General features: G+C 44.3%; 1 protein-coding gene across 14 annotated transcripts in view; it reads right to left on the bottom strand.

Annotated features, from left to right (window-relative positions):
• Positions 1–23,678, bottom strand: part of PXK (PX domain containing serine/threonine kinase like) — a 92,618-nt gene that overhangs the window by 2,629 nt on the left and 66,311 nt on the right. For 2 of the 14 annotated variants that reach the window (XM_023586648.3, XM_071212120.1), the window contains exons 8-18: positions 22,553–22,657; positions 21,958–22,059; positions 20,383–20,544; positions 19,829–19,946; positions 18,493–18,571; positions 16,195–16,243; positions 14,087–14,164; positions 13,068–13,154; positions 12,558–12,627; positions 9,857–9,919; positions 1,956–1,988 (exon numbers count right to left, since the gene is read on the bottom strand). In XM_023586648.3, the coding sequence (XP_023442416.1) occupies positions 1,969–1,988; positions 9,857–9,919; positions 12,558–12,627; positions 13,068–13,154; positions 14,087–14,164; positions 16,195–16,243; positions 18,493–18,571; positions 19,829–19,946; positions 20,383–20,544; positions 21,958–22,059; positions 22,553–22,657 (933 nt within the window). In that variant the 3' untranslated portion in view covers positions 1,956–1,968. Of the gene's footprint in view, positions 1–1,950; positions 1,989–8,971; positions 9,062–9,856; positions 9,920–12,557; positions 12,628–13,067; positions 13,155–14,086; positions 14,165–16,194; positions 16,244–18,492; positions 18,572–19,828; positions 19,947–20,382; positions 20,545–21,957; positions 22,060–22,552; positions 22,658–23,678 lie in introns of all 14 variants that reach the window. The other 12 variants (XM_058288223.2, XM_058288227.2, XM_058288224.2 and 9 more) reach the window with 8 other exon arrangements.

Genomic DNA, 23,678 nt, shown 5'->3' with positions numbered 1-23,678 from the left:
GGTCTCAAATAATGAAAAGGTAGCAATAAAAATAACGTTTAAATACAAATGGACAAAATACAATTTTCAGTGGTTCTATACAGTAACAAATAACTGATGAATGAGGTTCTATTATGATCTATGCTAAGATGGATTGTGGGAAAATGTTTCTGGTTTTATGTCACAAGATTACAAAGGGAAAAAAGAAGGACTGGAAGCCTGAAATGACTGTTGAGGTGAGGAAACCAGGGAGAATGAGCAAGTGATAGGTGCATTCCTCTGAGGGGGGCTGAGTGACCAGTGAAATACTAGGAGGGACTGGGCACCACACACCACTTTCCGTGGACATCCACCCAATGGCCAGAAAAAGGCAGCAGAATCTGGACTTGACAGTCAAGACCCAGCGTGTGCCAGAAGGAGCTCCAGAGCCCCTGCCTTCCAGCTTTGTCTTGACCCTTGGCAGCAGAGTCACTGGGGGGTTAAGGAGAAGACATGCTTTGAGCTGTGACAGGCCTTGGGGCATCTACTGACCGGCAGGGACAGGACACCCCTCCAGGATTCCCACGTGCTAGAGATGGCCTAGAGGGCTGGGCTCAGGGCTAGGGCCTGTGGCCTTGGCACAGAACAAAACTGCTTGGCCCACACAGGAATCCAGCCCTTTACTTGGCCCCAGCTGTAGGTATTACAAATTAAAAGTGCAAATTCACTACCACAGAGTTTGGTGTTGGGGAGTGGAGTTGGGGTTGGGTTCAGTAAATGGATCTTTATTTTCCAAGCAAAGGCTGAAGCTGTTGCCACTTTAACGAAATCTCCCAAGCAAATGGGATGCTAAGGACTGCACCAAGAGAGGCTGCTCATCCCGGGAGTGAGGGGCAAGGCCACCCTGCCGTCCCTCCCAGAGGTCATCCCTCAGGTCCCATGAGGTCCACTTCTCCTCAGTGGTGGGTCTCCACGTGTACAATCAGGGCAAGGAAGGCCAGAACGCACCCTGCCCACTCAGAGCACCCAGGAAAGGGAGAGGAGGTCCAGGAGCAAGAAGGTCAACACGACTCAGCCTCTGACTAAGGCCCCACCGATTTTCTTTGGCTCGCTCTTTTTGCCTTTTCCTTGGTCCTCAAGCTCCTTTAAAGTTTCACTGGGTTTAACCTACAACACATTGGTAACAATGAGGGGTGGGTGGGTGATAACAAAGGTCAAATTCAGAGTTGGCTGTTTGGCCTGGGCAAACCTGGGAAAACTGCCTAATGCCGGAACTCTGCTCCCCCAAATGCGTATCCTCCCAGCCCCCACACATACACAAAAGGCCCCCAATAGCCCAGGCCACAGACAGGACCTGGCGGATTCCATGTCAGAGCCACTGCTAACTCCGTTCACACACTTCACACACCCAGGATGAAGGATGCTCACAATCAGCCTATCTATAATTCTAAGTAGCAATCCGGGGCACTGGACAGTCATGGAGAAAATAAAAGAATGACAATGTGTGGTGTACCACACCAGGGATGTTTAAAGAGAAAAACAGTTTTCCCCTAATGGTTATAAAAGCTAGTAAGTTGTCTCCCAGTAACCAAGAACTCACCTTCCTAACATCCTTTCCCCATCATTGGGGTAACAGGAACCAACATTTTAGCAGAAATAGGACTTAGTGAGGCATAATTTCTAAAATTAAAATGTACCATAACGCTATAGTGTTAATTTGCAGGTTTTAGACTCATTTTAAAGGTATAATTTAAAACTAAAATTGGAGTGAAAATGAAGATTTTGAACAGCATGACAAAATGAAATGAATGTAAATGAAGTCACTTAGGTGTTTTTTAAAGATGCTGTGTTTCATTTAAATGTTCAGATAAGGAAATCATCTTGAATCTGCTTTCCCACCTGCTCATCAATTCAGTGATCTAGCCACACTGGGTCCCACATCACATACAGAAACAGAGCATCTTTAAAGTTAGAGAAATCAGCATGGCTTACTTTACCGAAAATTCACCTTCAAAATGGTGCATGCTCTACTGAAAACAGCAAAGAGAAAGAAAGAGAGAGGGGGGACACAAGTCATTATTCACATTTTAGTGTCAGTTAATTAAATAGTAAGAGAGAATAAATTATTAGTCCAAATCACATGCTGCTTATTCTCACTGTAAAACTAGGATGCACTTAAATTAACTACAAAATGCACTGGTTTGTAAACATTATTGCTACCCTTCTAGAACACGGCAAAAGTACTAAAAGTAACCAGTGAATTGCTTGGCTCTTTGCGTTCTCCTTTTCTTTTTCCCAGCCAGTCAGTGCTTTTTAAATTTTTAAAAATTTATTTCCAAGGACAGCACTCACTTCAGAAGAACCCCGAACACTTTACCTCCCCTGAAAAGCAGAATGGATGTGGTGAGTGTATTTAATTCTATTACTAAATAAGGACAGTTTATCAAGAGGGGAGAAAAACCACAACTTTTTTCCCAAGTAAATCTTCTATAATCTAAACTAGAAACTTGTCTTTTTAAGGTTGGGAAGGGCAAGGCCGAGGACAGGTCTGAGGAGGCGCTGTCCGTGGCATCCCCTGAAGGCTGCGCAGTTCAGGGGCTGGGTTAGCCAGTGAGTGGTCGAGAGCCCAGCACGCGCTTACTTACTGCTGTTAAACCATTAATAAAGAACCAAGCCAGGCAAACATTGTTCCTGTCTTCCTTTTTAACTGACTAGATTCCAGGGTAAATGTGAGGGATGATGCTTTTCCGGACAGTGAATCCCAGCATTCCTAAGAAGCCAACTCTTTCCCATTGTCTGGAGGAAGATCCCTTCCCTGGGGAGAGACGAGAAACAGGACTGTATGGGCAGGCAGACCCCTCTGAAGGGACACTCTGGGAGGTGAGGGGGATGGCCGGAGTGCTGGCCCGCCCCGCTCCACGGGCCTGAGGAGGGCTCTGGGGAAGAGCTCCCACACAGGGCTGGGAGTGGGCACGGCGGCAGCAGGAGACGCAACGAGAGCACAAGCCAACACACGCTTCAGACGGCAAGTGCTCTGTGCATGTACAGTTTTTGAGAAAAGGGCAATTCTTATGGCCAGATACTGATTTGGGGCCTAGATGATTTTCAGACTTTGATCTGGCTAGTCAAATTCTGGAAGCTCTAACATTCTAAATAAATTCACCTCTGTCTCTCTTTTATCTTTTTTTTTTTTTTTTTAAAGATTTCTTTATTTCTTTTTCTCTCCCCCTCCCCACCCCCCGCCCCGGTTGTCTGTTCTCTGTGTCTATTTGCTGCGTCGTCTTTGCCCGTTTCTGTTGTCAGCGGCACGGGAATCTGTGTTTCTTTCTGTTGCGTCATCTTGTGTCAGCTCTCCATGTGTGCAGCACCAGTCCTGGGCAGGCTGCACTTTCTTTTCACGCTGGGCGGCTCTCCTTACTTGCGCGTGGGGCTCCCTACGCGGGGGACACCCCTGCGTGGCAGGGCACTCCCTGCGCGCATCAGCACTGCGCATGGGCCAGCTCCACACGGGTCAAGGAGGCCTGGGGTTTGAACCGCGGACCTCCCATGTGGTAGACGGACGCCCTAACCACTAGGCCAAGTCCGCTTCCCATCTATTTGTATCTTCTTAATTCTTAACCCTCGTCCCTCTTATTGAAGCTCTCAGTCACTCTCTGTGCCCACAGGCTCTGTTTTAGTTCCTTCAGCTCTCCAGATTCTAAATATCTTTTTCTCCATTCATTCCTACGGACTGCATTCTTTACAAACTGCCAGCTCTCTTTATATAAAAATTATTGCTTAGAATTATAAGTGGCAAGCAGGGACATTCATAGCTTACACTTTATAGTACTTTATTGCTTTCAAAAGCCTTGCCATGTACTATTGATAGAAGAGCAGGAATTCTTTTTTAAGAGGCAGCTTCAAAGAATGGAAAGTACCTGTCCAAGGTCATGGCTGGAAAGCAGTAGTGCTAGTACTCAAGCCTGGGCTTTCTGACTCTGCATTTAGGGCCCTCTCATGCCGGCCGAGCAGTGTTTACTGCAGTGAGCAGGTGCTCGGTAAAACTCTGTGGGGCAAATGAACAAAGACAGAACCAAGTTTGGATCCTAGCCCTAAAACCCCCACTTGCGCAACATTTGTCAAACTCCCGTAACCCCAATAGAGCTCAATTTCTTCATCTATTAAATGGAGATATAGTAGAATCCACCCTTGCTGGACAGGAGGGTATTCATGAGGATTAAATGAAACAATGACTATAAACCATTTATAACAAAGGAAGGGCTCAAATACAGTCAGATACAGGAAAGGCCTGTGGAGGATTCCCAGATGGCAGAGTAGGGAACGGCAGGCTGCAGTCCTCCCCCAGAAACTGCGGGAAGGTAGGCAGGCTTACCTGGCAGAGCAAAGCCCTGAGACTGTGGAGGAAACTGGCGAGGGCAGCTAGAGCGGGGATCTCAGGGGACTGGGGGAAAGGGAGGCTGTAGGATGTGGGCACTCAAGCCAGCACAGAGACGGCTCAGAGGACTGGGAAGACGGGGTGACTCGGCTGAAAGACTAGCGCTCAGCCAGCTCCAAGAGTGAAGTGACCAGGGGAGCATCCTGGTATCCAGCAGGCTCTGGGGGAGGGGGGGTCTGCAGGGCAGACAGCTGTGGGACCAGCACCCAGCAAACTCAGGGGGAGAGAGTGTAGGGGGAAGGGGAGATTGGGTGGGCGGACTAGAGGGGGAAAACAGACCCCAGCCAGCGCTGAAGCAGCTCCAGGGAGGGTGAGAGGAGAGCTGATGAGGCAGGCTGTCACATCCCCCCGCCGTGGGAGATCGGAACTAGGCTAATGCCCCTGACAGACCAGGAGGGAGGGAGACCAGGAGAGACAGCTGGCAATCTGCCAGAAGCCCACCTGGCCTCCAGGCACAGGGGGCAGGGGGAGGCTGACGGACAAGCCTCCAGAAGCCTCCCTTACCAGGGGAGCTGTGAAGCTCAGTGGTTGAATGCCTGCTCACAGGCACCCAATCCCCACTACCTCCTAAAAGGAAAAAAAGCCTAACCGGCCCGAGGACAGGAAAAGGCAGAGGCAGCCCAGGCATTGTACGACGACCAATCAGCCCTGAAGAGAAGGGATCCACAGAGCGGCCCAGTGGGCTGCCAGGCACCAGCTGGCTCCGGGGGGAAGCGGGAGTTGAGGGCGAGAAGCCTCGTGACAGAGAATTTAACAGATTTTTTAGGTTTTTGTAATTTGTTATTTTTTATACTTTATTTTTTCTCTACAGCTGGGTACCTGACCTGTGGAGGGTAGACTCAGGGTGACTGACTAGTGAGTACTGGCAGTCTGAGACAGCTGCTTGTGGACTAAGAGGGAAGCCTGTTTTTTTGTTTTTTCTTTGCTTTTTTTTTTTTAACTTTTCCTTCTGTTTTCTCTTTTTTCTCCTTGGTTTGTTTATTTTCTTTCTTTCTTTTTCCCTCTTCCATTGCTTTTCTATCATTCTACCTTCTCTTCTTTGGTCTTCATTTTCTTTCTTTGCTTCTCATCTTCCCAGTCTTTTACTTTATCCTATTTTTTTGTTTCGTTTTTAAAAAAAAAAAAAACTTCAAATTCCTTTTAATTATTTATGATTTTTCATTATTACTTTTTTTTCCTAGTTCTTTTATGGTTCCTTCCCATCTTTATTAATATTATTATTATTATTATTCTCTTCTTTCTTTCCTTTTCTATGGTCTTAATATTTTTTCAGGGGAACACAACTACAAGAACATTAAGTAGAACCAAGTGTCAAAGAGGACCCTTAACACAAAACAAAATGAAATAAAGCCCTAAAGTAGAAAGAGAAGCTAACCAAACTGAATAAGTCCATCAAGGTAAACAGATGCCTAAACACCAGCAAAAAATTACAAGCCATACTAAGAAACAGGAAGACATGGCCTAGTCTACTGAACAAAGTAAAAAACAAGAAGAGAGGCAGAATGTGGAACAACTAATCAAGGATGTCCAAACAAATATCATGAATCAACTTAAGGAAGTGAAGGAAGAGATAAAGGATATTAAGAAGACACTGGGGGAACACACAGAAGAAATCATAAACATACATAAAAAGATAACAGATCTGATGGTGATGAAAGGCACAATGCAAGAAATTAAAACTACACTGAAAGCACGTTAACAGTAGATTTGAACGGGCAGAGGAAAGAATTAGTGATAGAAGATCTGAAATCGCACAGAGTTGAACACATAGATAAAAAGATAGGAAAAATTCAGCAGGGACTCAGGGAATTGAATGACAACACAAAACTCATGTCAGATATGATTATTAAAAACAACTTAGGGTCTCCTGCTTATTTAGCTTTCCTTAAATACTCTTTTGCAAACTGTATTAAAGAAAGAGAGAGAGAGAAAGAAAAAGACAAGTCAAGCCAACAGGTCTGTCTGCTCCGCAAGTGAAGTGGAAGAGGTTATTTATGTAAGTATAAATGGGATCTTCTAACTCATTCAGCTCGATGAATACAGAGCATAGACATCAGTTGGTGACATTTACCATGAAATATGTCAGGACAAGAACTTTTAAAGTTCTTAAAAGAGTGACCTTCCAGAGGCAGGAAACATCCTTAAGCAGAAAAGGAAAGTGCTATGAATGTTCTCACTGAAAAACTAGGGACCTCAGCAAAAGAGTTTTAGAGAATCCCATCCTATCCAGTGGAATTGCCACTAGATTTAGGGAGATGACATGTGGTAAGGAGCTGAAGGAGGCCCCAAGGGAGGGAGCTGCAGGAAGAAAAGAGAGAGGCATGAGCCCTTATGCAATTGCTGGACAGCCCTCATCAGGGTCAGACCCTTTCACTTAGAAATGTCTGTCCCTTTTGCCCCATCCTAAAAGTAACTGAGCTTAAGACCACACTTAGTTACCATAAATGTGCTCAACAGATGCTTTCAGAAAGAAGAAAGGCCCTGCTGCCAAGCTGAAGCTGCCTTTGCTGATCTGTTGCTGTTGATCTATTATGGAGCAAACTGTAAGGTTTGTAGTCCACAGTGGATTTAGAGTATGCTTGGTTAGAAGGCACTGTGAATGGTTTCATCCAATTCCTGTGCTTTTGCCTTTTACAGGGAGGTAACTGAAGCCCAGACAAGGAAAGTGACTCACCCAAGGTTCAGGGTAACGAACCCTCAGGTGAACTGAGGGCTTACTATGTACCAGGTGGTGTTCTGAACCCTTCACACCTCTAACTCACCGAGTCCTCATAATACCCCAATGAGGTGCTCATTGGTAGTATCCTCATTTACCGATGGCAACTTTGAAGCACAGGAGGTCAATGACTTGTCCAAGGTCCCAGAACTAGCAAGCAGTGGCCCTCAAGCTTAGGTTCCCAGTTTGGGTTGTATTTGACGTGCTAACCTGAGAAATAATTCTTTTATAATACTAGCCCTTGAAAATTTTTCCTAAGAAAACTGTATTTTATCACAAAGCTGTAAGGTACCATCCTTGACTTAGTTTCCAGATAAGAGGGCTTTTTTTAAAACCATAAACCTGGCCTAGAAGTATAAGACATAACTTAGAGTAAGTGTGACTCCAGCAGGGAAATGGGCAGCGTGCAGAGAGAACAAAAGAAAGGTGTGCCCGACAAGGAGCCCTGCCTCCTGACCTGGGAGGACAGACCAGTCTAAGCAGGTGCTGACCAGCTGCAAGTCGCCACCCCGAGGCTGAGTCCCGCCCTCAGCCAGCACCTGTCTTCAAGGTGCCGCAAGCCTACGTGAGCCCGTTAACAAGGATTTACCGCACAGCCTCTGTGGGCACCATATCACGAGGCTACCTGTTTGTATCTCCTGATGCCTTGCACAGAACTGAAGCTCAAGCTGTTCCTTGCTGGTGGATTAGTTTTTCAGGTGGAGATCCTCTATTTAAGAAAGGGGAGTATTGGGAGGAAAATTACTATGACCGGACCCCAAGGAAAACATCTGCCCGAACTGTGTCTATCGTCCTGAAGCTCCTAAGAGGAACTGTAAATGCGACTCCACGAGCACTGGTCTGTCTGCTCACCTCTGAATCCCAGTGCTACAACAGTTCCTAGCATACTGAATGCATCTTGAATAAATGAATGAACAAACTCACTGTGGGTACCCTGGTTAGGGCCTGAAATACTAGGTTATCTGGTGATTGCTTAATGTTATTTTTATAAGATGCATTACAATAAATGCCCAGCAGAGGTCAGAGTATAGGCTTTGGGGCTGAGCCCATTTCACCAACAAAATAAATGAGATAAAGGAAAGGAGCCAGGATTTGCTGGAACCTCTCATTTGCCAAACACTGTTCTTGGGGCCTCACATATGATTTCTCAGGACTCCCCTTTAGGATAGGTAATGCCCCCTAATGCTCCCATTCACCTCAAAGTTTTTCCAACATAACTGAAATTTAAAAATATTCCTTTCTCTTCCTCTCTCATTGTAAAAGTTACCTCACTCATGCAAACCTGCTACTATTAATATATATGAGAAAACATCCATTAAAAAAAAAAAAACAGGTAAATTAGAGGGTTCACAAAAAAAAAAAAAAAAATCTGAGTAAATGTGAATTCCTGAAGGCAAGATGAGACCTGGCAGTTAATTTCCCAGGATCACATCTAATGTACTCCATGAGGTGCTCTGTACCATTAAACAGACATCTCAGTTGTTAAAGAAGAGTTTATGGATTCTCACTACTAATTCTATTTTCCTTACTTTGTCAAGTGGTGTGAAATTAATATCCTAAAGATTCTTATCGTCTAGGAAACAGCTCAACATAGTCTGGGCAGTAGACGTCCAGAAATCTCTGAGCAGCCTATACAGGCCTCCACAAAGGACAAGAGAGCCTATTTCCTGCCTTGACCAATATCCAGGCCTTTCTAGTATGATCCACTGACAAAGTCAGATGGGAAGAGAATTGCATCCCCATGAGCCAGGTTCTCTGCTACTCAGAACAGGCCCCAGAACACTCTTCAGTCCGCCACCAACAATCATCTGCAGCCAGCAAGGACAACCACCAGACAGAAGTAAATCATTCCAGCTGGTTACCTTGCACTGACTTGCTGTCACTTTTAGGAGGGTCTGCTAGAGGCCTTTCAGAGCAGGCAGGTAATACTCTTGGTAGCTCCTGGGTGTCACCTTAATGTAAAATATGGTATCAGCAACTCATAATCAACCCTGGCCAATGACTCTCCCCTGAAAAGGCTGCTGGGACCCTTCCAAGCACAGACAACAAGCTCTGAACGTAGATTTAGAGCAAACAGTTCATTTAAGAACTGAAAGGAGATAGACACTGGTACTCCAATGTGTTTTTACTGGGTTTGCAAATTGTTAGGAGAGAGATCTTAGTCCACAAAAGAAGGAAGGAAAAATAGTATTGAGTCCACTTCAAAGAATTAGATATTATTTTCATAAGTATTCCCCAAGATAAGTTCTTTGTTCATTCTTCAAACAAAACTCATAATATCTGATTTAATCCACAAAGGGGAAACAAAACCTAGCCACAGAAAAAGATACAGATAATTAAATGCATTACAAAGCAGAACAGAGCGCAAATAGTTCTCAGGACGTCAGCAGCTCTTGCACTAGGCATCTCAGTGGTATTGCTCAGCGAGAAAACCGGCGTGTGCGGATGGGCTCGGTGAGGAGAGAGCCCTGGAAGGGCAGGGCCCCTGGCGGCAGCGTGCTTGTTCAGTAGAGACTGTCCCAGGACGAGCTCTGCCTGGAGGAGCCCTGCCTGAGGCTCTTCAGCAGGGAGAGCAGCTTAAGCCAGAGTGGGGCTGGGGCTCCTGAAGCCATTCTGTTCCCTACGCAAACTAGGTTTGGGAATCAGACCCTGAGAAGGAGGGTAACCCCTAGCCCCTGGCACAGCGCCTCTCCTCCATCCCTGGGTGCAGAGGAGGAGGGAGACGTGCTGCTTTACCTGTTACTAACCTGCTGTAGAGGGTGGAGTCGGTGATGACGGGGACGTGAGAGGTGAACTGGCCCCAGATCCTGCTGAGATAAAACACAGAGAAGCCCTCAGTGGGACCAAATAAAGACATACAGAATTGGCCTGAGCTGGAATCCATGCCATTGTGTGAGAATGTGCGTATTGTGGGACCTTGTGGTAAAAGGTGACGCAGGACAGAAAACTCAGAGCCTGACCCGAGGGCCACAGAGGCATGTGGCGTCCCACTGCTCCCCCAGCCTGCCTGGTTCTGAAACCAACTTTGCGCAACCAACGGTTTATGCAATTGGCCACAGTATCTCTTCCTGAGCCACCCCCCTTACTGGTGGCCCTGAGCAGGACAGGACAGGGGGTACAGCGCAGCCCAGTGGGGGGCCTCTCCAGGGCAAGTGAGGCTGTTCCACACCATTCACCCAGAAACGTGCTCTCCAGGAGTTCCATGTGCTCAGCAGGCACACTCAGTTAGACAGGGTCAGCAGAGTCAACTGGTGGGTTTTCTAGGCCTGTTCTCACCTGAAATTCAGTAAATACTCTTATTTACTTTAAAGCAATGTGCTTATTTCCATATACTGAATGCTCTTTCTGGACCTAGTAACCCGTTTTCAGCATGTCCCCATTGCTCGGCAATCCCTAGAAAACACCTCCTGGCCTGGCATGGAAGCCCTGATGAGCGGATGGAGGGGCCTACAAAAGCCATTTCTGATAGAGATACAGAAGTCCCTCACACTCCCAGAGGGCCTCTCCCGGGGTTAACCAAAGCTGCACAATCCAGTGCTTCCTGGGCTGACCAGCACACCCCCAAAGGAGGGCTGTCCCCACACGACGCTTGGAAGCCACCCTGGTGTGCTGGCTACGACAAGCCTCACCTACCACTTCACTCATACCCACAATATGTGCTGGTGCCTCATGGACATGGCAGGATGAGAAGCATCTAATTAAGCCACACTTCCCCCCACTGGAATGCCTTACTACTATTTGCAACATTCCCTCCGCTCCCTATAAATATGAGAAGTTGTTTGTTTTTTTTTAACTAAAGGAGGCAAAACTCAATGCATGTATTTTCATACTGCTTTGTAGCACTGACAGATTTTAATGGAAAGATTGAAACCTGTGGTTCAGATAGGGTTTGGGGAGGATCTGTACAGTTCTGTCAGCCTCTGCTTGGCCTCCCTAAACAGCCTGAGGGCCTGGCTCCTGTGTCTTGGAGGCCTCGAGTCCATTCTGAGGGCCTCCAGCACTGAGCCAGGCACGAGGCAGGGTCTTGGAAAGTGTAGAGCACCAAGTCAGGCACTGTCTGTTTTGTAAAGAGCCAGCTGCTAACAACGAGCGCCAGTCAGCCATGCCGATGGAGACAAAAGCCCAGGCTAATGACGATGGTGACCGGTCCATGCCCATCCCATGGACCATGGAGAAAATACCAGCCTCCTGCCCCTCCTGCTCTCCCAGCCTCCTCCCCCAGGGAGCCTGCCTTTGCCTTCACTGGGACCTCCTGGCCCTGAAGCCTCTCTTCCTATCCTCCACCTGATCATTCTCTGGCCTAGACTCCGGAAGTGGTGGTAGCAACATGATTCTTGCTTCCTTCCTGGATTTACGATCTCCCTCCATCCCAACTCCTAATGCATTCTGTGCTGTGGCCAGTCTGGCCCTCAGAGCTGCAGACGAATCCTTTTGTGAACCCTTCACTATTTCTCCTCTAGCTCTTCAAGCAGACATCTTCCTCACAGACTTCACCGAGGTAGGAGCTATGAATGCTAACAATTCCCACCCTTACACTTATAAGTACCTCGGACTCAGCACCCCTTCCTCCAGGCCTCTGGCTCTGGGAAGGGATGGATGGGCTTCCCCCGAGGCTAAGACTGACAGTTGGGCTCCTAGAGCCAACCCCTGGCCTTCTGGGAGACCTACTGCCTCAATCAGTCTTTTGTATCTTCAGCTTCTCCCTCTCTGCTATGTCCTTCCCCTGCCTCGAAGTATACTCCACTATCCTGCAACCAAAAAAATCTCCCCTTCCCTTGGGCCTTCCAGGGCTGAGCCAAAGGGGCACGGCATAGGACAAGACCTCCTCTTCACTATGTGGAACTCCACTCCACAGATTCACAAGCTAGAAGAACTGGACGGCCCTGAGGGATCATTCATCCCGGCCCTGACTTCCAAAGATGGGGACACTGAGGCCCAAGGGCAGTGGGGCTGAGAGAGGGCAGGCAAGAGTGGCAGTGAGCACTGCCAACTGCTGGACAGCGCTCTCTGCACCATCCTGGCCCTTCTGGCACGAAGCCCCTCACCATCCCCGTGCACTGCCAAGTCCTTTCCTTACTTGAGCAGGAGGGCAGAGGGCAGAGGGCAGGACTTGGAGTCATTTCTGTTCATGCAGGCTCTACTGAAAACAAGAGCCCTTGCCTTTAAAATCGGGTCTGTTTGTCTCCCATGGCTAATGCTCCTGTGTCTCTGGTTGAGGAGTCCTGACGTCAGGAAAGAGGCTGGACTCCCCTCTGGATGTCAAGGGCCCTCCCAGCACTTGAGTTCCGAGGGGCCTCAGGCCCACTGGGGATGGAGTTCTTCTGTTCTCTGTATTCACTACTACACTGCCCAGGCTCTGGCACCAGAATGAAAGGCCTCTGGTCTGACTGCAGACTCCTGCTCTTGAACGTCTGTTTCTAGGCCCCACTACTATCCATTACCAGTTACCTGAATTATTCGAGTTGCTGTATTTTGCTGAATGTTCTTCACTATTCTCAACAGCAGATCGTTTTGACTTCTTTAAAAATAGAAAAAAGGTGGGGGGAGGGGAAAGTAATGAGTAAACACCCTGAAGCTGGGAATTAGAGTAGAAATATTTTCTAGGCACACAGCTAAATTAGACACAAACAAGGTCATATGTGGCCTCATAACTTAATACAGTGAAGAAGCCACAAGCCAAAACTGAAGAGGGAAGTAAAACCAAGAAAGCTGAATTTACCATCTCAAGACAATCATTCCCCCAATTACATTATACCACAATCAACACAGTGAGCCAGGAATCTCTGTCCATTTCTCTGCTGATATTATGTGGCTTTAAAAAAAAAGACAAACTAGTCATCTGGAAATAATCTTATCCTTCAAGGAGATGCAGCACAAAATCTGTCTTTAACTAAATGTACACCATTAACCAAGAACTTTCCGCGCCCGTGGTTAAGAATTCAGAGCCCCCAGGCTTACCTTTCGGGCTAAAATCTTCCTCTTTTTCCTTTCTTCTTCAGATCCATGGTGTGACTGAGCTCTGGTCAGCCTTCGATGCTGGTGGATCTTTAAGAGACCACAAACCACCACAAATGTAAGCAGATCCTACTCAAGGCAGTTTCCTAATGAAAATCTTCTCCAATGTCCTTTGCCAAATCACGCTATACGGACAAAAAACGTCTCCTTATCCAGCCTTCTGCCTCCTTGCCCAGGGTGGAGAGGAAGCAGACCCTTCTCGCCTCCCCCACGCCCTTCTCAGACGACGGTGTGGCCCCTGGCACCTTTAGAGCACGGACCACGCGTGCCTCTCCCCAGCCCCTGCCTGTCCCTGGTCATAAAGGATGACGGGTTTGCTTCCCCAGTGGACTGAGCTCCTCAAGGGAAGACCAGGAGGTGTTAAGTTCTGTGTCCAGGACCCAGCCTGGGACCTGTTTCAGAGCAAGTATGAAGGGAATGTTTAGGGGGTGAACAGTTAAAAGTCAATCACAGTTGGACAAGAGCCTCTGGGGTCAGCTGCCTGAGGTATTCCACTGAGATGATGAACTACCATATGGATTAAGTTTGTAATAACTACTTAAGGATTCAATTTCCAAATACAAGCACACCTCATACTTTAGACTGAAATAAATACTCCAGGAACTATGGATATAAGAAGGCAGACTAAGGGTAAAGGTAGATACAACTAGAACACCTCAAAACTAAAATATTATTGAAGAAATACTGTGTTAGATACTATCTGTGATATGTTTGGTTTGTAATGATAATGATCACACAAAAATGTAATTTAATCTGTATTTATAGGATGACCATCCTTGGGAGTTGTTGCCAGTTTATGCACAGTATAGGCATAGATAACAGATTCTTATTTAATATCCAAATAAAGCCTATAAGACATACTTTTTAAAAAAGTAAATCACGATCGATATCATGGCAGAATCTGCCAAGGATGGGGATACCAGAAGATCAAAGGGCAATGAGGAACAGAATGAGCACTTTACCTGTTTCTGTTCTTCAATTAGTCTCTTTTCTATACATTCTTTGGCAATTCTCAATGCCTCCTTTAACTTTGTCGGGATCTAGAAGAAAAAGCACATAATCCATTGAGTAAAAGGATGGCGGACCTTTCAGGCCCTGGTTTCAGTGAAGGAACAGTCAGTCATCAAGAAGGATGTCATCTAGAATAAAATCAGTTACAAGCTGTCCACACGAATCCCATCTCAGCCACATTTGGCCTCCCCAACAGGCTTACCTTTTTAGCATTTTTAACAATGAATACATAAAACTAAAACATAAATAAACATGATGTAAAAATTCAAGTAACTATACTACTTTAAATCTTCATAGGGATTTTCTCTGTGAAAGATTTACGTTCTAAATTTCACAAGATTAAGCTTCTTCCTGTTGGGAAATACTCTTAACAATAACCTGGCTTATTTCTGAGTTTATCACTTCTTAATTCATTAGATTTTAAGATTATGAGGAGCCTAGACCCATATAACAGACACGCAGACCATGCTGAACTTTGGGGCTTTATTATTCTTTTAAAAATTCAAATTCAAAAAAGTTTTGACACCACTGAATTATATATCTGAATGCGGTTAATAGGGGCAATTTTAGGTGATACATATGCTGCTAGAACAAACAACTACCATAGGATTTTTCAACATAAATAGTGAACCCTAACGTAAACCATGGACTATAATAGCTAATGGTACTTTATAATAATATTCTCTCATGAAGTGTAACAAAGTTACCACACTAACGCAAAATGTTAAAAATGGGGGCATTATATGGGAACTCGGTATTTTATGCATGATCTTCTTGTAAATGTCTCTAATAAAATTTAAAAAAAAATACCAAGGAAAATGTTTTGAATAAGTAATGCAGTTACATGTCCCAAATTCAAAAGGTATAGAAGGGTACATGGTAAAAAGTCTCCCACCTAGCTCTCCTCCTTGCAGACAATCAACATCATAGTTACTTGTGCATCTTTCCAGAAAGTCAATTAACAAGAAATTAATGTTATTTTTTAAAAATCATATTGTCTTTTACATAGGCTCTCTGGCTTAAGGGAAAAGCTAGCTCTGATAACAATCCCTAAATCTTGAGAACTGGAATACCTGGATTGGGGAAAGTGTATTATTTACAAGACTGAATACACTTCCTGGGGAATTTCAGTGAAGAAGATATTAATTTAGATGTTTTTTTCTTTCTTCCTTCAGATCCAAAGAAGCTATTATTGTCAGAACTCTTCTAACTGGTGAAACAAACAGAGAAGATTCTCTCTCATCGATACAATCTTCTAACGCCACCTTGCTTGGCTTTCTCAGTTTATTTTCTTTATAATTATATGACATGTTATTTTGGAATATAGAGAGGAAAAAGAATTATCCTTCATCCTATCACCCAAAACAACACTAACAGTGACCTTTGATGAGTGCCAGGCCCTGAACTGGGAGTTCAAGTAGATCGTCTCACTTAGGTGTCCAGTGACCCTCTAGACAGTTTTTATTCCCCAGTTTTACAGGCTCAGAGATTAGGTGCTTGCCCATTTATCAGTGGTCCTCAACTACGGGCAGTTTTGCCCCTCAGGGGTAATTTGACAATTCCTGGAGACATTTTTGGTTGTTACAATTTTGTGTGTGGGGGGTATTACCAGTAGCATGTGGGGTGCGGTTAGGTATGCTGCTAGTTAGACATCAACTCGTTTTTTTGAGTTCCAAAGCCCGTGTTCTTTCCACAATACCGCCTAACACCACTGCCTCCCACGATGCTTCCCTCCAGTCATTTTTTCTAGACACAGTTATGTTTTTTGGGGATTTTTTTTTTTTGCTATATAAAAGCTTTATTCAATTAAATGCAGATGCTTTTTTGAACCCATTTCATAATTTTCCACGCTACTACAATGTCTTTATAAAATTTCTTTTTTTATTAGATAAAAAAATTTTATCAAATAGATGTATAGTAAGTTATTAAACTATTTCCTAATTGCAGGATATTTAAATTATTTGCAATTTTCCCTGTTCATAAATACTGTACCTTCTCATTTTTTGATTAAAAGAACACTAGCTTTCAAGGTAAAAATTTTGACGTTAATTTGCTTTACCTTAAACTGTGGCTTTTCAAAAGTCGTTAATAAAACATCACTGAACAATCTGGAAAGGAAAAACAAAAAACAAAAAAAAAATCTTCCTTAAAACAGGTATATTTTCAGTACAGATCAAAGCAGATTAAGACACATTTAGCCCATGAGGTTTCCCTCCCACCACCCAACTCAAAATTAACATGTCAAAAACATTGTTTTTTAAAATAAAGATATTTCTAAACAGAACGTTTGGTGGTGTTTGTCGTTGTCATCTCTTCTTTTCCTTCTTCTTCTTCTTCAACTCAGAGGAGTATAAAATATGTTCAAGAGTTCACTAAAATAAAAATGTTCACTTGGAAAGGAACTGTGCTGATTGGAATCTAACAAGAAAATAAATTTCTTCTAAGAAATGTGTTTTTCACATGCTCTTAAAGGAAAAATAGCAGCTTTTAGGATATATGAATTCTCTCTTCAAATGTTTAAAATAACAACAATAAAAAGTTTAAAACAATATTAAAAACAATAGCTTGAGGAATTCTGGACTGCTTTGGATAAAACAGGAAAGAGAATATAAATGGTTGCTTGGGCAGTGCCCAAATGGTTATAAATCAGTCTTTCCTTGAATATTCCACTTTTTTTTTAATGGAAATATATCACAAGTAGAAATAACAAGGTTAACTTTTTCCTACAGTGCTTTCCTGAATGGCTCTGAAGGTAGGGACACAGCTCCCTGCTTCCATATGTCCATTTACTTCCAGACAAGAAATTGTTATTGCCCACAAGCTCACATCTCTTCAAGTACTCTTCTCAAGGTTGGAAGCCCACAGGGTGGAACGACTTATATTAAGAAAAAATATGTGCATTAACTTTAAAAATAAAGACTGGGAGAAAAATGTAAGAGCTTTGGAGTGGGTGGTGATGTGGGCAAATGCAAATTGAGGTAAATCAGCACATATACAAATGCTAACTACAAATCCATTTTGTTCTAAAAGTGTGCATGAAAACGTTTTCCCCTAAGTGGATACAGTTTTCCACAGCCACATTAGAATTAACCGTGGCTGGTTCAAAGATGAGGCGTCAATGTGCGTCAACCACTAGGACATCACCTCCATCGGGGCAGGAGCTTGGTCCAGCACAGCATCCCCAGGGCCGAGAACAGCACCTGGCCTCTAGCCCTGGCTAGAGGGAGTGTTATGGCCACTCTCCAGAAACACTTAAAAGAAGAAACAAGGAACCTGGAGTTCTCGCTCCCTCCTCTGCACTCTGGCTTCCCCTGCCCTGTTTCCCCACATTACTGTTTCTTGATACGGAAAGAGTACCTGGTACCTTCGTTGCATGGCATGGGACAAGTTCTCAACAAGTGTTCATTTCATTCTCCCTTTCCTATCCCCTGATCTTGAAGGCAAGGATCAGACACCTGAACAATGTCAGTGTGTCACGCACAGCCAGTACTCAAAAAATGTAAGCTGAATCAGTATGTATCAAAACTAATATTAATAATCACTTCTTAAGTGCCTGGCACTGCACTAGGAACCATGCCATTAAATCTTCCCAACAACCTTCGGGGGTGCGACTGTTATCACCCCCATTTTACAGCGGAGGAAACTCAGCCTCCAGAGGCTGGGTCATTTGCCTAAAGTTACCCAGGCAGCGGTGGTAAAGCTAGGATCCACCCCGGGTCTATGCAACCTCTATCCAATCTCTAGACCACTCTCCTGGCCCTCCAGGGAGGACAGAAAATATCCTTAAAGGAAAGGCCCAAAGCACTACTTCAACAGCCTTGATTAATGGTTCATTACGCTTTTTAAGGGAGAACACCTTCTGAGACCCTGGCACAGGGCCTGGTACCTGTTAGTTGTTTAAGAAATGTTACTCAGTGAATGAATGAACAAACAAGAGCAAGGAAGCACAGAGACACACGACCCCCTTCTGGAGGGCAAATCCTCCAAGGCCTTGACCTTTGAATCATGCACACCTATGGGCCAACTGGGGCATTGTGAGAGGGTCCCAAAGTGAGCAGCTTGGGAGGGCCCTGCTTCAGAACTTCTAAACTGGAGCTGCCACATATACACATACACAGTGCTAACACTGACAGAGGAGAAACCCACGTGAAAACAATATAGCGTCAAAGGACAGTAAGCAAACTAAGAGAGCACAGAGGTCAGAGGGAAAGGGTCATGATGTCATGCCGCAAGCAGGTCACCTCAATTCTGCAAGGACCACAACCAAGCCCTTACTACCGTGGCAGGTGCTGGGGCACAGTGAGGTGGCATTCTGCACAGTTCTCAAGATTACAACCAAGGCACGTGATTGACTTACGGCATCTGTAAGAGCCGGGAGACGGTAGGCATGCCATTTTTACAGGCTTCACAAGACAGCGTAGACTCCAACACGGCCACTTGAAATGAACAGATACACATTTTAGTTTCACAGAACAAGCTGGCAAATCTACTTGGTGATGAAAAGTTTGACACCACTTTGCAACAACTGTCTGCGGCTGATCAGGACAGTGTCAAAACTCTTCACACACAGACAGATGGCATACATGGGGAGGGGGACGTTGGCAACACTGATGTTACCGATGAGTCCAAATAAATGGTTCAGAAACCGCATGCTGACAGAAAGCTAAATATATTTCAAAATAACTGGAGGAAGGATGCAGGATATCATTCATAAAAACGCTCTCTTAGAAGTAACATACAAAGAAGTAAAATTCTGAACCTGAAAGACATTTTGATGCTTGCCTGCTTTTAATCAAAACCAGTCCACAAAACTCCACTTGCTGCTATCTCACCATCCAACACCTTGAATGCTATCAATGAAAGCAGCCAGCGTTTTCTACACACAGCTCGCTGTTCAGTTTCATCTGTTAGAACTCAACACAGAGTAGTCCAGGCCTGTTTTCTTGAACCACCTTATTAGACACAAAACTAACACTGGATGGGGGGTTGACTCCCACACCTTGAAGGCACAGTGGTCCACGAGCTTACGGCCCTCCTCTCTCTCTGCTCCAGCCAAGAGTTCTAACTGAGTTGGCTTATGGAGGGGATGAAAGGGTTCCAGATGAGTCTACATCAGCTCCTTCCTAAAGGTGCCTCCTACCTGTCCTCTGGCTCTCCTCAGCCCCTTCAGGTAATGCAAGAGGACTCCTGGATCAAATGTGCCTGGGTGTCGGCACTCCTGGCTGCCTTCCCTACAAGTAGGCCCATGAGGCTCTTATCCACCTGGCTCATTGCTCCTTCAGTCCTTCCAAGTCCCACTCAGCCTTGGTCTGACTCCCAACACGGACCCAAGTCCTCAAGACTTAACTTCAAGTTGTCCACTCCTGGCTTCTGCTTCTGCACTGAAAATCTGTCATCAGACTCGTGCTGCCCATACTTTTCTCTACATCCTCCTGCTTCCAAAATTCTAAGGCATTTGACCAGGAAGTTCCCTAGGAGCCTGACATATTGACAAGCTATCTCAATTTTCACTGAAGTACATTTAAGTAAGTTACTCAAACCTGGCCCACTTTTAAATTGGGTAAGAAGTTCTGGCTGTGGGGGATGGCAACTTCCTCTGGTCTTTCCTGGACTCTGGAAAGGAAGTGAGTAGCTCTGCACACTACCAGGGCCTGGAAACCACCCTCCCCCACCCCGCCAGGCCCCATACTGACCTACAGCCATGGACGGTGCAGGAGGGAAGGAGTCTACAGGTACTGAGTCTGGCGGTCGTCCATAGGTCATTTCGTACAGTAAGTGGCCAAAGCAGTGGACATCCACACTTTCCAATGTCTGTGGAAGAACACAGAGTGGCGTACATGTTCATCCTTTAATTTGGCTTTGTGAACCTCAATGCTCCATATCCAGGCTTCCACTGAGAAAAAGGCTCGGGGGCAACCCTACTCCTGACTAGTAGTAAAATCACAACTCCAAAGCTTTTGTAAAAGCTCACAAGGCATTGCTCTGTCCGGAGATGTGGTCTGACCCTTTATGGTTTTCCAACCAGCGACTCTACTCCCCTCCTTGCCCCACCTGCCATTTCAGCTCAGCCTCTTGGAGATGAGGCAATGCTCTGAGGGAGAAATGCGGCCAGTGAGCATGGCCCACCCCAGTTGTACCTTCCCCGTTTAGTGCATATGCCTTACATGGGCAGATCAGGGGTCCTGCTGTGGGGATAACTGATACCTAAAAAATCAACCTACTGCTTCATTTCTTTCCAGAAACTTACATTGATTTTCCTGAATTGTGAGAAATATGATCGGTAGAAAGAAGGGAGGCCCAGGAGGGAATTCTCAAGGTCTAGCAGCCGGCAAGTGTCCCCATCTAGCATCACATTGGAGGCATGAAGATGCCCATAAGGGAATCCCTTGTCATGTAGAAACTTTAGTACCTAAATAACCAGAGATAAACAGAAATCCTAAATTAGCTGGTTAAAAAAAAACTGTGTAAGGGGAGCAGATGTAGCTCAGTGGTTGAGCACCTGCTTCCCATGTACAACGTCCTGGGTTCAATCCCTGGTACCTCCTAAAAAAAAAGTCCCTCTGCTCTGACTCATTCAGATATAACACAGGTAAAATCAACTTCAATACCAATACATATTAGCATACATTTAAATTGTATTTATAAAAAATGTATTTATACTTAAGTCAATATAGCTTGAGACTAAATCAAACATATCACTGGGGAGATTCCTGGAAAGAAAAAAAAAAGCCATCTCTATTCGTCTCTTTGGAAAAGGGAGTGCTATTGAATGCTTTCCAGCTATGAGACACAACACCCAGCTCCTCATTTCCAAAGACTGGAGAAGTAGCCTTAGTTTGCTTGGAGTTAATAGCTCTGATGCCAAAAGTCTCTGCACTTTCTGATCCTAACAGACCAGCTCTTTTCAGGGCACACTCCTGTTCTCCTGCAGATGAGAAAAGCTATCATATCAGTGATCTGATAACTATTCAGGAAAAAGTGCTTGAATTGAAATCTCTCTAGTCCAACCCCTCCTAAGAACATGTTTGGCTGCTTATTAATAGAAATGCATAACAGCCTTCCAAAAAAGCAAGCAAACGTTTCAGCTGTCATTTAAGTAATGGCTCTGTAGTCATGGAGACCCGGATACAGTCCTGTAAAGACCTGGTGAAACAGAGCAGAGATAGCCAAGGGGGGGGGTGCACAGGATAGTCCACTGAGGACTGGAAGAAAATATTACAACTTCTCATTCTATTTGCTGTTGTTTTGATTTTTTAATTTTAAAAAATTCTTTTAAATTAAAAGAATTTTCTTTCTTTCTTAAATTATAGTTTAGGAAATAGTAGTAGTACATGTAGGTATTTATAAATAGCTAAATTATATACATATATCACTAGAAGTCTTATTAAATTGTTTCTTACTGCTAGAATTGCACAATCCCAGAAGCCTGGAGAACACTGAAATTGAGGGTGACATAGGAAAGGCTGTAGACTTCTCACTGTTAGGCACACCTCTGTAAGGAAGCCATATGGTATTGTGTATGATATAACTCAACCAAGAATCTTGGCACAAAGATAAAGATCAACCAAAGATAACACAAAGGTTGGTATCCACACAGAAAAGTTCTTAAAAGTCATCTCTAGCTTTTGGAATTTTGAAGATCAAAATTACTGACTTATTCTCAAATATTTGCTTTTTAAGGATAAACCCTGACAATGCCATCAGTTTTTAAGTGAAGATAACCTAAACCATATTGGATTTTGCCTGAGAACTTTCTCAAAATAACATTGTAACGCTGGGTGAAATTCAGATGCAATTTAAACAAAAAGTAAATACCTCCTACCTCTAATATTTGCCGCCCGTATGTTTTTATTTGCTGGACTTCAAGGCCCTGAATCTTCTTAGGGTTGCAGTATTTCTTTAGGAATGGGTCTTTTGGTTTTGCCTTTGGAAAAGACCAAAAAGCACATAAGAAAGCAACAGAGAGGACCATGCAGCCCAGGGAGTTACCGAACAGGTAGAACTTTAAAGAGGCTGAGTGTGTACGACATGGTCAGTCGCAGCATGTGAGTCTTTAAAACACAACGCACTGTGGAGTTGACAGAAAGGGGCTGACCCAGGTTCTGGCCTCTAGCCCAGTGAAGATATGCCTGGTGTTTGGCTTTAGCAGACCAGTCTTGCCTATTGTTAGAATTCTTCAGTACGGCTTTGTTGAATGAAAAATACAAACTTTAAAACTGACCTAAAAGAATAGCCTACAATGTAATGGACTTGGTCATTAAATGTCCAACATTCCCTCATGTGGGAAAATGGAATGTTCTTTAACCAGAATGGGTAGTCTTCATTGTTAAGATCAGGTCTTAAAGGTCAAGCATCAATAACAGGTTCTAAAGGCACATGAGAATTTCTTTATGACCATGAACTTGTATCACCGGTACCTTGTAGATCAGGTCCTTCAAAGTTCCTTTTTCATTAAACATTCTAATTAGCAATGCTGAGGATTCATTAGCTGTGGCAAAGGTAACCCGATAGATGTAAGGGTGCTGTCAAAACAAAAAGGAAATTCACATTTATTTGCATCGGCATCTAGGTCCTCTTAGATCTAGGATCTAGTTATGCAGCATCAATACCACCTTGGTAGTTTAGTTTTATACAAATGTGGTGATTTTCGCTGAAGGTATGAAATTTTCAAGGTATCAGATGGTCAACTAGTACCTCACTCTTTAGATTAGAGAAGGAACACAAACTCTACTAACATAAAGAATGGATAGCTGATACGGTAAGCTCTACTTTTGAAGATGTCTGCTTTGGTGTGTGTATTCTCATAGTTTAGGCACAAGTGTGATGGAAGAAAGGGCAAGTCTGAGCTTTAGGGAGACTGATTTTACTATTCTGTCTCCATAAACAGAAGAAGACAGCCAAACTGGTAAAGAAGATAGCCGGCTTTCAAAACAGCCAAGTGGGGACCAGGATAAATGTGTCTTCACACTCAGCTTTGCCCGACATTCCACACTGCTGCTCGGTGCCAAGTCAGGGAGCATGACAGTCAGAAAAAGAGAAAAGCAGGATCTTTTGGCATTTGGTCCTTTTCCAAAACAGCTAGCACAAATCTTCCTACCCTTCTACAGAAGTTTGGAGTATGATGATTCATAGTGTTCTCCTGAGATGAGGACATGACGTCAATCAAGTAAGGGTGGGGGAAAAATTATTTAATGACTAGAAATAAAGTCCTCATATGACCTGTAATTTTGGTTCCATGAATGAAACTGGCTCAAATCAGGCATTACAGCATCCCTTGGCTCAAAGGGTAACCTGAAAATTTAAACTCATGTTTGCTGAACTGTACAGGGATTCTGGGGTCAGAGCTGGAATGGGTTGGGGGGGTGGGTGCTGGTGGTGGGAGGGTGAGCCCACTAAAAAACAGTAATGTATCACGAAGTTTCTCTTGCTCATTACACCAAAATGGTTGCTATTAATTTTTAACAGCTTTATTGAGAGATAATTCATATACCATTAAAATTCACCTATTTAAAGTATACAATTGAATGGTTTTCAGTATATTCA

Source organism: Dasypus novemcinctus, chromosome 26 (assembly GCF_030445035.2).
Source record: "Dasypus novemcinctus isolate mDasNov1 chromosome 26, mDasNov1.1.hap2, whole genome shotgun sequence".
NCBI classification, from domain to species: Eukaryota; Metazoa; Chordata; class Mammalia; order Cingulata; family Dasypodidae; genus Dasypus; species Dasypus novemcinctus.
Note: the sequence above shows the minus strand (reverse complement) of the source record. Positions and strands in the feature narration are given on the sequence as shown.